General features: G+C 42.6%; 2 protein-coding genes across 6 annotated transcripts in view; one reads left to right on the top strand and one right to left on the bottom strand.

The window, feature by feature from the left end:
- Nucleotides 1-12,579, top strand: part of LOC124300496 (uncharacterized) — a 66,222-nt gene that overhangs the window by 3,122 nt on the left and 50,521 nt on the right. The window lies entirely within an intron of this gene.
- The window catches only part of LOC124300493 (cyclin-dependent kinase 12), a 44,382-nt gene that overhangs the window by 7,077 nt on the left and 24,726 nt on the right, over nt 1-12,579 (bottom strand). For all 5 annotated transcript variants that reach the window (XM_046754668.1, XM_046754669.1, XM_046754671.1 and 2 more), the window contains 4 exons: nt 7,643-9,269; nt 3,310-3,673; nt 2,739-2,935; nt 456-845 (listed from right to left, as the gene is read on the bottom strand). In XM_046754668.1, coding sequence (XP_046610624.1) covers nt 456-845; nt 2,739-2,935; nt 3,310-3,673; nt 7,643-9,269 — 2,578 coding nt within the window. The remainder of the gene's footprint in view (nt 1-455; nt 846-2,738; nt 2,936-3,309; nt 3,674-7,642; nt 9,270-12,579) is intronic.

Raw genomic sequence — 12,579 nt, 5'->3', positions numbered from 1 at the left:
AAATAAAAACCCCTCGGAGAAGTCGAGGAGGGCTTCATGTATTCTGAACGAAGCTCAACCTCGAGAATGTCATTAATAAGTTAACGCGAATAAGAAGGACGAGGTTCGGACCAAGTTTTCCGATGAAAACTCAACGCGCAGAGAACTCACGGTGTTCAAACACAAACGTACAAGGTTTAGGCATTCGTCCGATTGTTTGCTCGTTTCGTTCTAACAATACGCGAGTAATTTCGCTTTTACATGCCCCTAAAAGCATCCTTACATGTATATGTGATCGGACAGCGCGGAGCCACGTCTCCTAGGAAAAAGACGGCCTGCGGTAGTAAACAGCCGAATAAAAAGCTTCGAGATTACTTTTCTCGAAAAAGTTGGCAGACATAATTACGGACGTTTCGTTACACTTGGCTGAGATTTCGCCTTGATTAAAGATAACCGGTTGCTCGGATTTCTCTCACCTGAAAGCTGTGCTGCTTGAGCATCGTCTTGATTAAAATGAGGGTGTCGAGCTTAGGAACCCTGGTAACGACTCGGGCGACCTCCTCGTCGGTGACGGTAACCGGAAGTCTGCAGTTGTCAGCTTCGCTCGGTAGAGCTTCCGCCCCCTCGTTCGTAACCCACGGATGTATCTTGATGTCCCTCAGCGCGATCCTCGCGGACGGTTCCTTCTCCAGCATCCTGGTTATCAGCTCCTTCAGTTTCGCAGAGAGCTCTGGTTTTTCTGGGAACCTTAACGGCTCCGATCGCACCGCCGCCTGCACACCGATTATGCTTCCGGATCCGTCCCAAGGCACTTTTCCGGTCACCAATGAGTAAAGAGTCACTCCCATCGACCAAACGTCGCAGAGCTGTGAACGTGGAGAATTTGCAGGGTAAATTATTTTAATTAAACTGCATTTCTTTCTCCCTTAGCCGGAAATCACGAATTTTTATACTGCTTTCTGAGAAACGATACTCGTAATTTTTCTTGAAATTATTGTAAGATTCCAAGTCGCGACGCAACGAAACTTATACACTGAGAGAAATTTTTAGTTCCTGTTACCGCTCGGTCCTTAACTATTTTCATTTTTTTTACCACAATCGAAAAGTATAGTTCTAGATAGAAAATGAAAATTAGTTTTCTAGCCGTTACCGGAAAGTCTATTATCCGTTACTATTCTTTCTCATTACGATCACTGTTACTAGATTTTCTTGTAACTGTTGCGAAAATTTAATGCTCGTGCAACGATAAATTGACGTTAAAGCCTTGTTTAACTAAAAAAAGTAGAGTAAACCTCGGAAACTGATGTTGCGTTGCAATTACCAAAAAAGGATCGACAATAATGCAAAATGGTTACGCGCATCTAGTTTTTCGTAATGCCAACAACATTCAAATAGTTTTTTTTTAACGATACCTGTTTTACTGAATTTTTCTACTTACTATAACAAGTGAAATTTTCCTCATTGTAACCATTAATTTTTATTTTTTTTTTTCCCAATACATATATATTTATTTTTTTGATTCCAATAGCTTAATCTGCTTCTCATTTATATGTTCCGATGCATTTGGTAATTCTCAGACGGTACAGCTTGTGGAAAAATTCGTTTAATAATTCATAGTCTTCGATCAGGTTTGGGATCCCCGCATTATAGGTTGTAAAAAATGTATGCAACAGCAGTATTATAAGCACGGTCGTTGCATACAATGTGAATAAATATTTTACGCAAGAGAAATTCCTCGTTCGATGATAATTACAAATAACACTGTTGATTTCGCGCAGGTAAGAATGAATTGTTACGTACGTCGTATAGCTATAGATATACTTATAACCGTTATAAGTGTTCAGTGCCGCGAACTTATCAATTCTCCTGCACTGATATTTGTGATAATAATAACCGTAATAAAACTGCATAACGTAGAAGCGTAAGCGCGACAACTTAGCGTTTGTCAAATGGTGCCGACTCTGTAAAAGTTGAGGACAGTTTCAACGGTGCGATAACTTTGAAAGGCGTTAATTATATTCGTTCGGAGTGCAGCCTCCAGGTATGCATCGCCGACTGCAGAGAACTCGTTACGTGTCCGTACAGGTGCGTGGAGAGGCTTTAATAGAGTCATGCTGTTGCCTAGCTCTACGCACTTTGACCATACATTATGCATAGGAGTACCGGTATACTGGTTTCAACTATTTTTCCACAATCCGATACTCAAGCGGTCGCCTAGCAGTATACCAAACCAATTAGCCAACAAGCCAATTACCGCACTTGTGTATTTACATAAAATGACACGGACACGCGCGCATTCGGTACAACGTTTCACAAGAAGGTTGGTTGGCTGACAATCGACACTATATATTATAATTTAAATAATAATAACAATAACGATGATAACAATTTAACGACGCCGAGGTGATGGAAGAACAGCGAGCAAGTTGAAACGAATCATCGACACGAATAAGCTTATTTCGTTTATAATTCAAATATTTGCTATTCTTTTACTCTCAAAGAAATCTTCACAGCTTACGAATGTGTAATATTTCGACTATTCTAACGAGACGTATTGAATTTTGACCGATCAATCAATCAATGAATCGATCAATCGTTTTTCTTTACATCAACCGTTTCTCGATACACGATCTATTTCGCTAAAGAACACGTTACTTGTGCGCTCTAGACCTGTAAAACGTTGAAGAAAGAAGATTTTCACATTTAAAACTTTCACACGAAACCCAAACCCGTGTTTGGAGTTTGAATTTTTCACCCACCGTTCCGGAATACTGCGCTCCAGGAGTGGTAGTTTCCGGTGCGGCAAACGCCGGCGTTCCAGCAGGTCCCGAGAGCAGTTCACCAGCAGCCCTTAATTCCGCGCTGACACCTAAATCCGCGACCTTAACGTGACCCTCGCCGTCGACGAGCAGATTGCTGGGCTTTATGTCCCTGTGTACTATCCGTTGGTAATGCACTGGAAGAACAAAGTTCGGACGAGAGCCGGGTGTGAGTTCACATCTGCGGATGCTTTTGCTCGCTGTGCAGTTGGACACCACACACACACACACACACACGCGAACACACGTGCACTGATACGTGGACGTTCAAGAGCTGGGGGAACAAGAAGGGGTTGAAATGAGCTTTCGAGCACTCTTTGACGCTGTGAAACATTCCGACCGCCTCCGGTGCAGTAAAGCTCCGCTTGTCGAAGGAATGATGCTGGAAGTGAATAAGAGGCGAGAAGAAAAGAAAAAAGAATCACCAGGCTGCCACGCTTCGTTCTTAATTATGAATTTCACGTAACGTGAGGGAAGAAAATTACGATGACGAAGATGAAGAAGAACTCACGATATTCGACCCCCAAAACGATGTCGCGAAAGTGAATCCGCGCTGTGTCCTCGTCCAATGGTTGATCGGTCGGCAGCTGGAGGACCTCACCCTTTTGCACAAGCTCGAACACGAGGTAGAGGTTGTCCTCGTCCGGGTCATCGAGGACCTCGACGAGCTTCACGACGTTCGGATGATCGAGCTTTTTGAGAAGGGCAATCTCCCTGTAAACCTTTGCCAACGGATTAGCGAGCCCTTTTCTCCCCGGTGCCATTCTCCCGAAAATCCCGGCCTTCTTCATCAGTTTTTTCTTACTTAGGATCTTCATCGCGTAGTGCGTTTCGTCCTCTTCGTTGTAGGCGAGTTTGACAATACCGTAAGAGCCCTGAAAGAAACGATGACTTAAGTTGCGACGTAACAAATTGGTGTAGAAGAGAAAGAGAGAGAGAGAGAGAGAGACAGCGATTATACCGGCAGCGCCATGTTGCTCACGCGTCCATCGACACGTTCATTATAACGAACATGACGCGTGATTAGACCCACACGAGCCTTAACAACTCGCGTTTAATTATCGATATTAAATTATTCATATTGTAGAATATTTTTTTCTTATTACTATTTTTTTCAAGCTTTGTTTTTTTCAATAACGAAGCCAGTCTTACGGTCGTTCCTACTTTATCTTTGCTTACATTATACGCCGGATGAAGCATCGTAATGTTGGGCCGTGTAACACGCGTGTCAGATTTGACAAAGACGTTTTATAGCTTTGCAATTAGGCACGTATGCGTCGATATTATACCTATAGAGACGAGTATTTCTCTGCTAGTATTAAAAAAGCCCCGATCAAGCGTAGAACGGACGTGCGTGTCAGCGCTGTGGCTGCATGTGATTATATTTGAATGATTTCTTACACCAGCTGAAACAGCTTGAACAAGAAGTGGGCGAACGACTATTACCGTGTTCTTTGCTATGCAAAATGTTATAGCAGGCTGTATAATGCCTCGGCTTATCGAACCCGGCTATCGGTAAATTAATTAATTTTCACACCGCGCCGAACAATGCATTATAATCCCATGGCGTTCGGAATCCCCGATCCGCAGCTATAATACACACCTAATCGGACCCGACCGAGCCTTTCTATTTTATTTCAATTTTCGTCGTTGGAAAATCCGGGCTGCGTGAGCTGCGGGGAAAAAAATTTACGATAAGAGAGGCGAAAATAAAAGGAAATAAAAAAATTTTTAATTGTACAACGAAATAAAAACAATTTTATCCCGTACGATCAATTCTACGTAATTTCTGTAAGTCTCGTTTACACCTACGCTAGATTTTCTCCTCCACCTGTATTACGACCTCAAAACTTACGCTTTACACGTTGGACTTTACACACTCAAAAACCGCAACAAATTATTATACCTTCGTATAACGCATATGATAAAGAAACAGTTTTTGCAGAAAAGTTTCTACGACTTTGAAACGATATTGCAGCTGATATATATAATATATAAGTATATATGTATATATATATGTATATATAAAGAGAGGAGAAGAAAAAGGAGAAAAGAGAAGCGAATAGAGCCGAACCGCGTGAGTTATGCGCCAATTTACGACGCTATAATATTATACATTAAATGCGGGTCGCGGCGCGGCAATATTCTTTATTGATGTATCATTTCTTTCGGCGCATGGTGTACAAGGTATATTGTGTCCTGCAAGTCTTGGTATAACTGCTGTGGACGTCGTCTAGTTACTCATTTCTTCATACACGATTTCTCATACATTATATCTACGGACGAGACCCTCGGCGAACGTTCTTACGGACAATAATTTAAGCATCAATTTTATATCCGCAGCTGTTACAATGCCTTGGTTCAACCCGATGACGTTCGAAACTTAACGGGTGTTACATATTTCTTGTCGACGACTAAAGCTGGCACGTTGGTTAATTTTTAAATCGTTCCGGACGCTCTCATTACACTTTGAAATATTTACAAAAAGAATTGTAGCGGTATTAAGGTTGTCGTCGTTGTTATTATTATTATTATTATCATTATTAACGTAAACCAGCACGATAATTGTCGTGCGAGGAAAGTTTTTATTTCGATCGATCTAATTGGCGTTCATCTTATTTGTGCGATTTTCGAACGTCATGCAACAATAGAAGTAATTATTTGTACAAACTATTTGATGATTTGGCGATATTAGGTTTGAAAACTATTCACGTAAGTCTTATGCGAAATGTGTTCGGGTATTCAGAAATAGCAAAAAAAAAAAATTTACCTACGTGTTCTTCTTGTTTTCTCTTGAGATAAAAAAAAAAAAAAAAACAAAAAACCGTGCGAACCTTTTCCGAATTCAAAGTGCCCTGTCAATACAGAGTCGAGTTTTTCAATGTCGAGGTAAAAAGGTGTTCGTCGCCTTTAGGCGATTCCATTTCGTTAAAGGTTAAAACGTACGTTCGACCGATTTCTCGTGTGTGGAAAAGTTTCACCGTATTATGGGCGAGTCTAATCCCGTGGCCGTATCGTGTCTTTGAATGGCTATGCGTGTAGACGCGAATGAGGAATTTTCAACAACTTGGCAAAAAAACGATCCCCGCAATGCTTTATTTACAACCAGCTAATTTTTGACCCGCTTAATTCGCCAGCAGCACGCGAGACGTATAATTTAATTCTACCCCCGCATTAGCGGCGAAATGTTTAAATTCAATATATGATATTTGTACGATTTTCGTTTCGTCGGACTTCATTAATTTCAATCTCAAAGAAGATTATTTCCTCACGAAATTGCTTTATCCTCTGCATCTTGTTATGGTTACAAAGAAATTGAGAAATCGTAATGTTAAAGAAGAAAAAAAAAAAAATGTATCAAAATTTCCCAACCGGAATTGCAATGTCTTTTCCGACAAAATATGGAATTTGAATTTTTTTTATATTCCTCGCTAATACGAAAATCCGGTGTACTTTGCTGAAAATATTTTTACGTATTCTAATTTCTGTATCGCTGGAAAAAGTCGTGAGAAAGTTAGCACGAGCACTCGTTCAAATAATCTTTCATTATTTATTTATTTTTTTCATTGTCACAAATTATAGAATTGATTAGTAGCGGAATTTATACAATTCTGTGCGGTTCACGTTATTTTATAATGTTACACACACGGTCATTAAGGTTATCTCTTAATATTCCTTTACCGTTTAGCAGTGGATATGTAAATTTATGGAAACTAGCGGCTCTCTGCATATATTAATATTATCTAATTGCTGGAGGCGAACTGAAATTTGTACGTAGGCGCCTTTGATCTAACAAGTTGGGAATTCCGACTTGTGTAACGTATGGAACGTGCGATGTACGTATGTGAAGTGTAATAAATACGCATGAATATATATACTCGAGGAGATATTCAAATTTGAAATTATTACCAGACAAAACGAGGCTGCTGCCACCTTTTCGACAATCGGTTTACTCTTGACCCGATAAATACTTTGGTCACACGCGAACGGAGGCCAAACTTTCCGTCGAATTCAACTCCCGCATTATCGAGGAAACGTTAAATGGAATTAGTTGGATACCCGTATTTTTCACACTTGGTTATTTTTTGTTTTCACCGTGCAAAGAAGTAATAAACAAGTTGCGCTAGTGACTAATTGTTATTTCTGGTTGACTCGTTAGTTTTCTTTTATTTTTCTCCTTCAATCCTATTCCGATAAGTTGTTTAATTTTGCAACATCGATCTGTTTTAACAAACCGTTATACCCATTACGGCTCGTCGTCGAGATCTACGCAGGTACGCCTCTAATGTGAGGCAAATATTGGTATAGCTTGCAGCGGTGTATTCGTTGAGTATTATTTGCAGAGACCAAAGTTCCGCCTATTCTTATTTTTTATTCTTTTTTTTTTTTTTCTTACATTCCTTTTTATTTGAACGTGTAATTTATGCCTTCTGAATGATTTTACCTCTGGCGTAATTCCGACGGAAATTCTGATCTCATATTATACGTACAAACGCTGATCCAGAAGGTTTTCAGAAGATCCACGATCCGAATTTTTCGACATTCAAACGAACTAGGCTAAAGCTGGCAATTAATCGTAACGATGTATTTCTGAGAAAAGTCGTGATGTCGCAAGTTTAGAATTCTTTAAAATTCAGTAGATAAACCATATAAAATCCGGAAAAAAATACGAACAAATTTTTACAAATTTGATTCCTTCAGACTAATTATGACATAATTCATAAATTGAAACCCGTTGAAAAGAAGCACAACACAATGGGACTGAAAACCGACGACATTTCTAAGTGTCAAGAAATTGGAAAGCAGCATTCTCGCAGGTTTAACAAGTGCAAACATTGACTCACCTGTCCGATATTGTCCAAGAGTTTGTACTGATTAAGCTGAAGAGCACCCTGTCTATTGTCGATAGAAACGCGTCGACTTTCTCTAAGAGGTCGCCTCCTGGTCCTCGGCGATCCTTGAGGACTGCCGTACGGCGAATATGGACAATAGGGATAAATGGGTCTAATCCCGATCCCAGAGTCGCCGAGCAGTCGCTGCGACGCGCCCATTTCACCGGGGGTTGAAAGCTTGCGAACCGGAGGATCTGCGAGATTCGAAGAGGGTGAGAGGTGCGATCTTCCCTCGGGAGCGGCGGGAACGCCAAGGATTTCGGGACCCTCGGCGATGACCGGGGGGGCGGTTCCCGTCGTTCCTTCCTCTCCCGGAAGTCGTTCCTCGTCCTGCCGCGTGATCTGCAGTGAAATCCGCCTGTCGGCCAGGTTCGGAACACCGTCGCCTCGGTCCTCGGACTGCGTGGACAGGAGCTGGTAGACCTTGACCGACCTTGGCAGGAGTTTGCCGGTCGCAACGACATCCGCTCCCTGATCGTTTCGTTCGACCGTCGTCGGCACAGGGGGTACAATGATTTCCGGCGTCTTGTCCGGCGGCCTTTCGAGTATCCTCTCTAGCTCCATGCTCGGAAAATTTGGAGTGCTGTACTGGTGGACGATCCTCTTGTTTCGCTGGATACCGATCTTGGAGGCGAGCTGATCAACGCCGGTCGACGTCCGCCCGGGAAGATCGGCGGCGTCGAAGGACTCGACTCGCGACAGGACCTTGGACCTGTTAATCGGACCCCCGGGTTTAGCCTGCAGGACCTCGGCGTAGGAAAGAACCTCGCTCGGTGATTCCGAGGGTCGTTTCTGGGCCGGTTGATTCGAGGCGGTTTTTCCCCGCCTTTCGACGCCCTCGGCCTCGCGGATCTCGGGATTCGATGCCTTGTTACGGTTATCCGAATTCTCGGGGTTGGTCGTGTTCTGTTCCTGTTCGTTCCTGCTTGTCCAGCCACGCGTTACGGGGACGAAAGTCTCGGAGGTCAGCCTCTTCGTCGAGGACCTCCGGCGCTCCCTTATCCCCGTCAAATCGACCTCCGATGTCCTCCGCTCCTCGTCGAAGGTGCCCAGGTTGCTCGCGTACCCGCTGCTCTCCCGTCTCGGGGTCAGGCTTCGCGGCGAACGGGCCCTCAGCGACTCCCTGAGGTCCCTGAGTCCCTCGACCTCATCCTCCTCGAGGTAGAGGGCGCTGTCCTTGCGGACCTCGCGAATCTCCTGCGACGGGGTCGAGCAGATCCTCAAAAGCTCTGGTTCTCTGCAGGCCGGCGTCGCGGCGCGTTTCGCATCCTGCATAATCGTCACTTCGGGTATACGCGTTTCCACCGGCTTCTCGACGCCCTCCGGGGTCCTAACGACGCCACCCAGTCGGGACCGGTCCCCTGGGACCTGCGCCGAGCCCGAGTCCTCGTCCGCGCATTTCGCCGATTTTTGTACCGGCGATGACTTCGAGGAGAAGACGTCGCCGTGCGTCGATAAACGCAGCTCCAACATGTCACCACCCTCAGCTTCGCCCGCTGAAACGGTTCTTTGCGACGGAGAGGCGGCTCCGAGCCCTCTAGACGCTGCTCCTGGCGACTCCTCGTCGACGGCCGTGTACCTGGGAAAACGGAAAGGATGCGTTGTTTAAGATACGGGAGAACAACAAGTTGGGTATGTTGAATTTTAATGCAACCGCAAACAACGAAGGAGGGAAATATTTTCAATTTATTTCTTTTTCTTTCTCTCCACACGCATATATTATAAAAACGTTTCACTGGACCAGAAATTTTTATTGTGAACTAATACAAGCAAGTTTAATTGAACCCGCAAAATTTTATCCAATGCAATGAAATTTTTCTCGGTTGATTAGTTTATTTTCATTGATTCGCATCACTGCGGCAGGTATATGTATATAACCCTTGTTTTATATCCTAGGGTACAAACGAGACAAAGCCTTTTTTCGGTAATTTAAAGCACTTGAATCTAAAAAAACCAGGTCTCTGGCACCGTCTGGCATTTTGATATTTTGTTATATAACCTATTCCCCAGATTTCTTATAGTTTCAGTTTTCTATCCGTACAATCATAGCCCAAGTTGTCTTTTTTACTTTCAACGTTGTTGCGAAATCATTCTACTTATGAGCCAGCAAATTCTTCGCGTCGAAAATAGGCATAAAAGAGAAAATCTCCTACTGGGAAATTAAACGATTGACCGTATAATGTAAAACGTATGTTGTTTGAAAATCACCGCCTGCAGCAGCCGGCATTTCTACGAGACGAGACGAGATGAGAATTCGCAACCGGCACATTTATCAATCTGTATGTTGCAACATTGGTCAGCGATACTCGCGGATCGAGATGCACGCAGGCAGGCATCAGTCGGGAGATTTACGAGGTTTGTTCGGTTCTAAATCACGAGCACATGCAGGAATCTACGGTAAAAATTGCAGGTTTCGAAACATCTATTACGGTATACGAATTCGAGTAGAATATGGGGCAGTGCACTTTTGCTTCACTTTTATTCTTGGCATATTTTTACCAGTCATTCGGAAGAATGTTTTCAAAATTGCTTAATAGTGTAATGCGAATAATAGCAATCAGCAAACTTTGAATTATTAATTTTCCAAAACGATACGTTTGGAGAAGATTTCAGAGTAAACTATTGCGAAGTACGTCCTCTCAGCTTTTTTCTTTCAAAATTTTCCTTTAAACTAGTAGACAGAGATATTAAATTTAGCTGTCAACTCTGATATTTTCTCCTCGAAAAGGTAAACTCTGAAAACTCCCGTTTCACAGGGCTTTACGAACTTTGTGAGAAAATATCAGAGTGTCACATAATCATCACGAAGACAAAGAAAAGTTTCCGCAGAAAGAAAATCCACCCTATTATTTTTCTCTTCGCGAATTTTAAGTCTATCTTTCTTTTCTTCTTCTTCCTTTTCTCTGTACCGCGTTAATACACTTGAGTGTAAGAAAATTTTTATTTAACATGTAAAAAAATTTGCGACGAACACTGACAACGGCTGAAGAAATTGATCTACCTGTTTCGCAGAGAGTTGAAGTTTCATCGAATTCGTTCGGTAACCGGTTGCTATAAATTATAATATTTGACCACGAAACGACGGTATCAAGTTAAAATATCAACATCCATCAAAGATGAAATTATACCGGACGTCTTATACCATATCCGCGAGTTAATTTGCAATGCAAAATTTTTTCATCCAGCGGTGCGGATAGACATAGTGGACACGCGGTCGCGAAATGCGCGCACGTGCAATCGTAAATTCCTCCCCTCCCCATGTTCTTCTTTTCGATCCAGCAAAACTCATCGGCGTCGTGTCTCCTGCGCGGAATGTGTAAATCGTGTGTAAACGCACGAGTTTTATCGCGCATTGCTTTCGTCTGCGATCGTCAATCCCCGTCTCTTCTCTTCTCTTCACTTCGTTTCTTGGACCGACTGACGCACTCCGCAGAAGTCCAACTGCGTTTACGCAACACCGGGATGTGGATGTACATGTTTATATTATTTCAATAAGACGCGCGCAAGTAACGAGAAACAGAGAGAGAGAGAGAGAGAGAGAGAGAGAGAGAGAGAGAGAGAGAGAGAGAGAGAGAGAGAGAGAGAGAGAGAGAGGGGCGCAGAATGAAGACCGTGAACGGAAAGCTGATTACGCTTGCGGTAGATATCAACGTTCATAAAAATTGTACAGGGTGTTTCTCGATAGAAATATTACACTGTTTCGATTTTCCTGTTAACTCAGAAAAGGAAAATATACGTAAAAGGGCGCAGAGGATTCGTTGAGCTGCAATAATCTTTCGTTTCGCAGTACAACGAGAAGTGTGCATTTTGTGTTTCCCCCCTCTTTTTATCGCTGACAATGATTTTCTGCCCCTGATCAACCGTGACCAGCATCGCCGGGGAGAGAAGTTAGGCAACCCTGCACGCAGTGATGTTTTGTGGAAAACGCGTTGTGCAAACGTTTATTCTAGGCGACAAGTGTTCGTATTACGCCTAATTATTCCACTAGACTGCAGGATGACGTTACGAATTTATACGCTGCAGCAGCATGTCGGATGGATTATTATGTTATTGTTCGACGCACGTATCTCACTTCCAACTCACTTTGCGGTTTTGTAACCGCAGCCAGTTACCGGAAGTTAATTATCTCCGTTGGCACGTATCATTTGTTCGGACCATGCTGTTCTCATTACATGGATATATATATATATATATATGTATAATTATGCGTCCATTTACCGATCAAATTGGACTTCGATTACTTGCGATTTATCATAGGAGGTATCGTTATTATCTGTAAGCCTTGACGCGTTGCTGGGAATAACGCAGAATCGAGATGCACAAGAGTTTCATTTTTCGACAAAGAGAATACTGGGAATCGAAAGGCGAGGGTTCAGAGTTCAGAAAAATCGCAAAGCGTCACGGCTAGCGAGAAATATATTCTTTGAGGCTTCTTTATCCGCTCGCGACATTCGAGATTAATTTTATTTCTCCACTCTTCTATTTGAATCCTTCTGGTAATTCGTCAATGGGGGAGAAAATACGATTTCTTAAACTACGATCGGTTTTTATCATATTTGACATATTTCAGTCGTTTTTATAATAATAATTTTCGGACTCCAAGCGAGTAAGGACAAGATGACATTTAACGGTGCTGCGTTCAAAGAGAGAATATATTTTACAAGAGTAAAGGAATCCGGCAGCCGTGTATTTGATTTTCGTTCGTTTGTTCTGAGGAAATGAGTTTCTTTCACTCCATTATTACCCCACACAGAGTCTCATTTGCGAAAAATTGACCGAAGTAGACTTTTTTGACTATCGTCAAATACTCGATCGTCGTGAAGAATTATAGTTATTTTTCAAATACAGCTATACAGCTACGTGCATGATATTTAATTATTCGACCTGAT

Source organism: Neodiprion virginianus, chromosome 3 (assembly GCF_021901495.1).
Source record: "Neodiprion virginianus isolate iyNeoVirg1 chromosome 3, iyNeoVirg1.1, whole genome shotgun sequence".
Lineage (NCBI taxonomy): Eukaryota > Metazoa > Arthropoda > Insecta > Hymenoptera > Diprionidae > Neodiprion > Neodiprion virginianus.
Note: the sequence above shows the minus strand (reverse complement) of the source record. Positions and strands in the feature narration are given on the sequence as shown.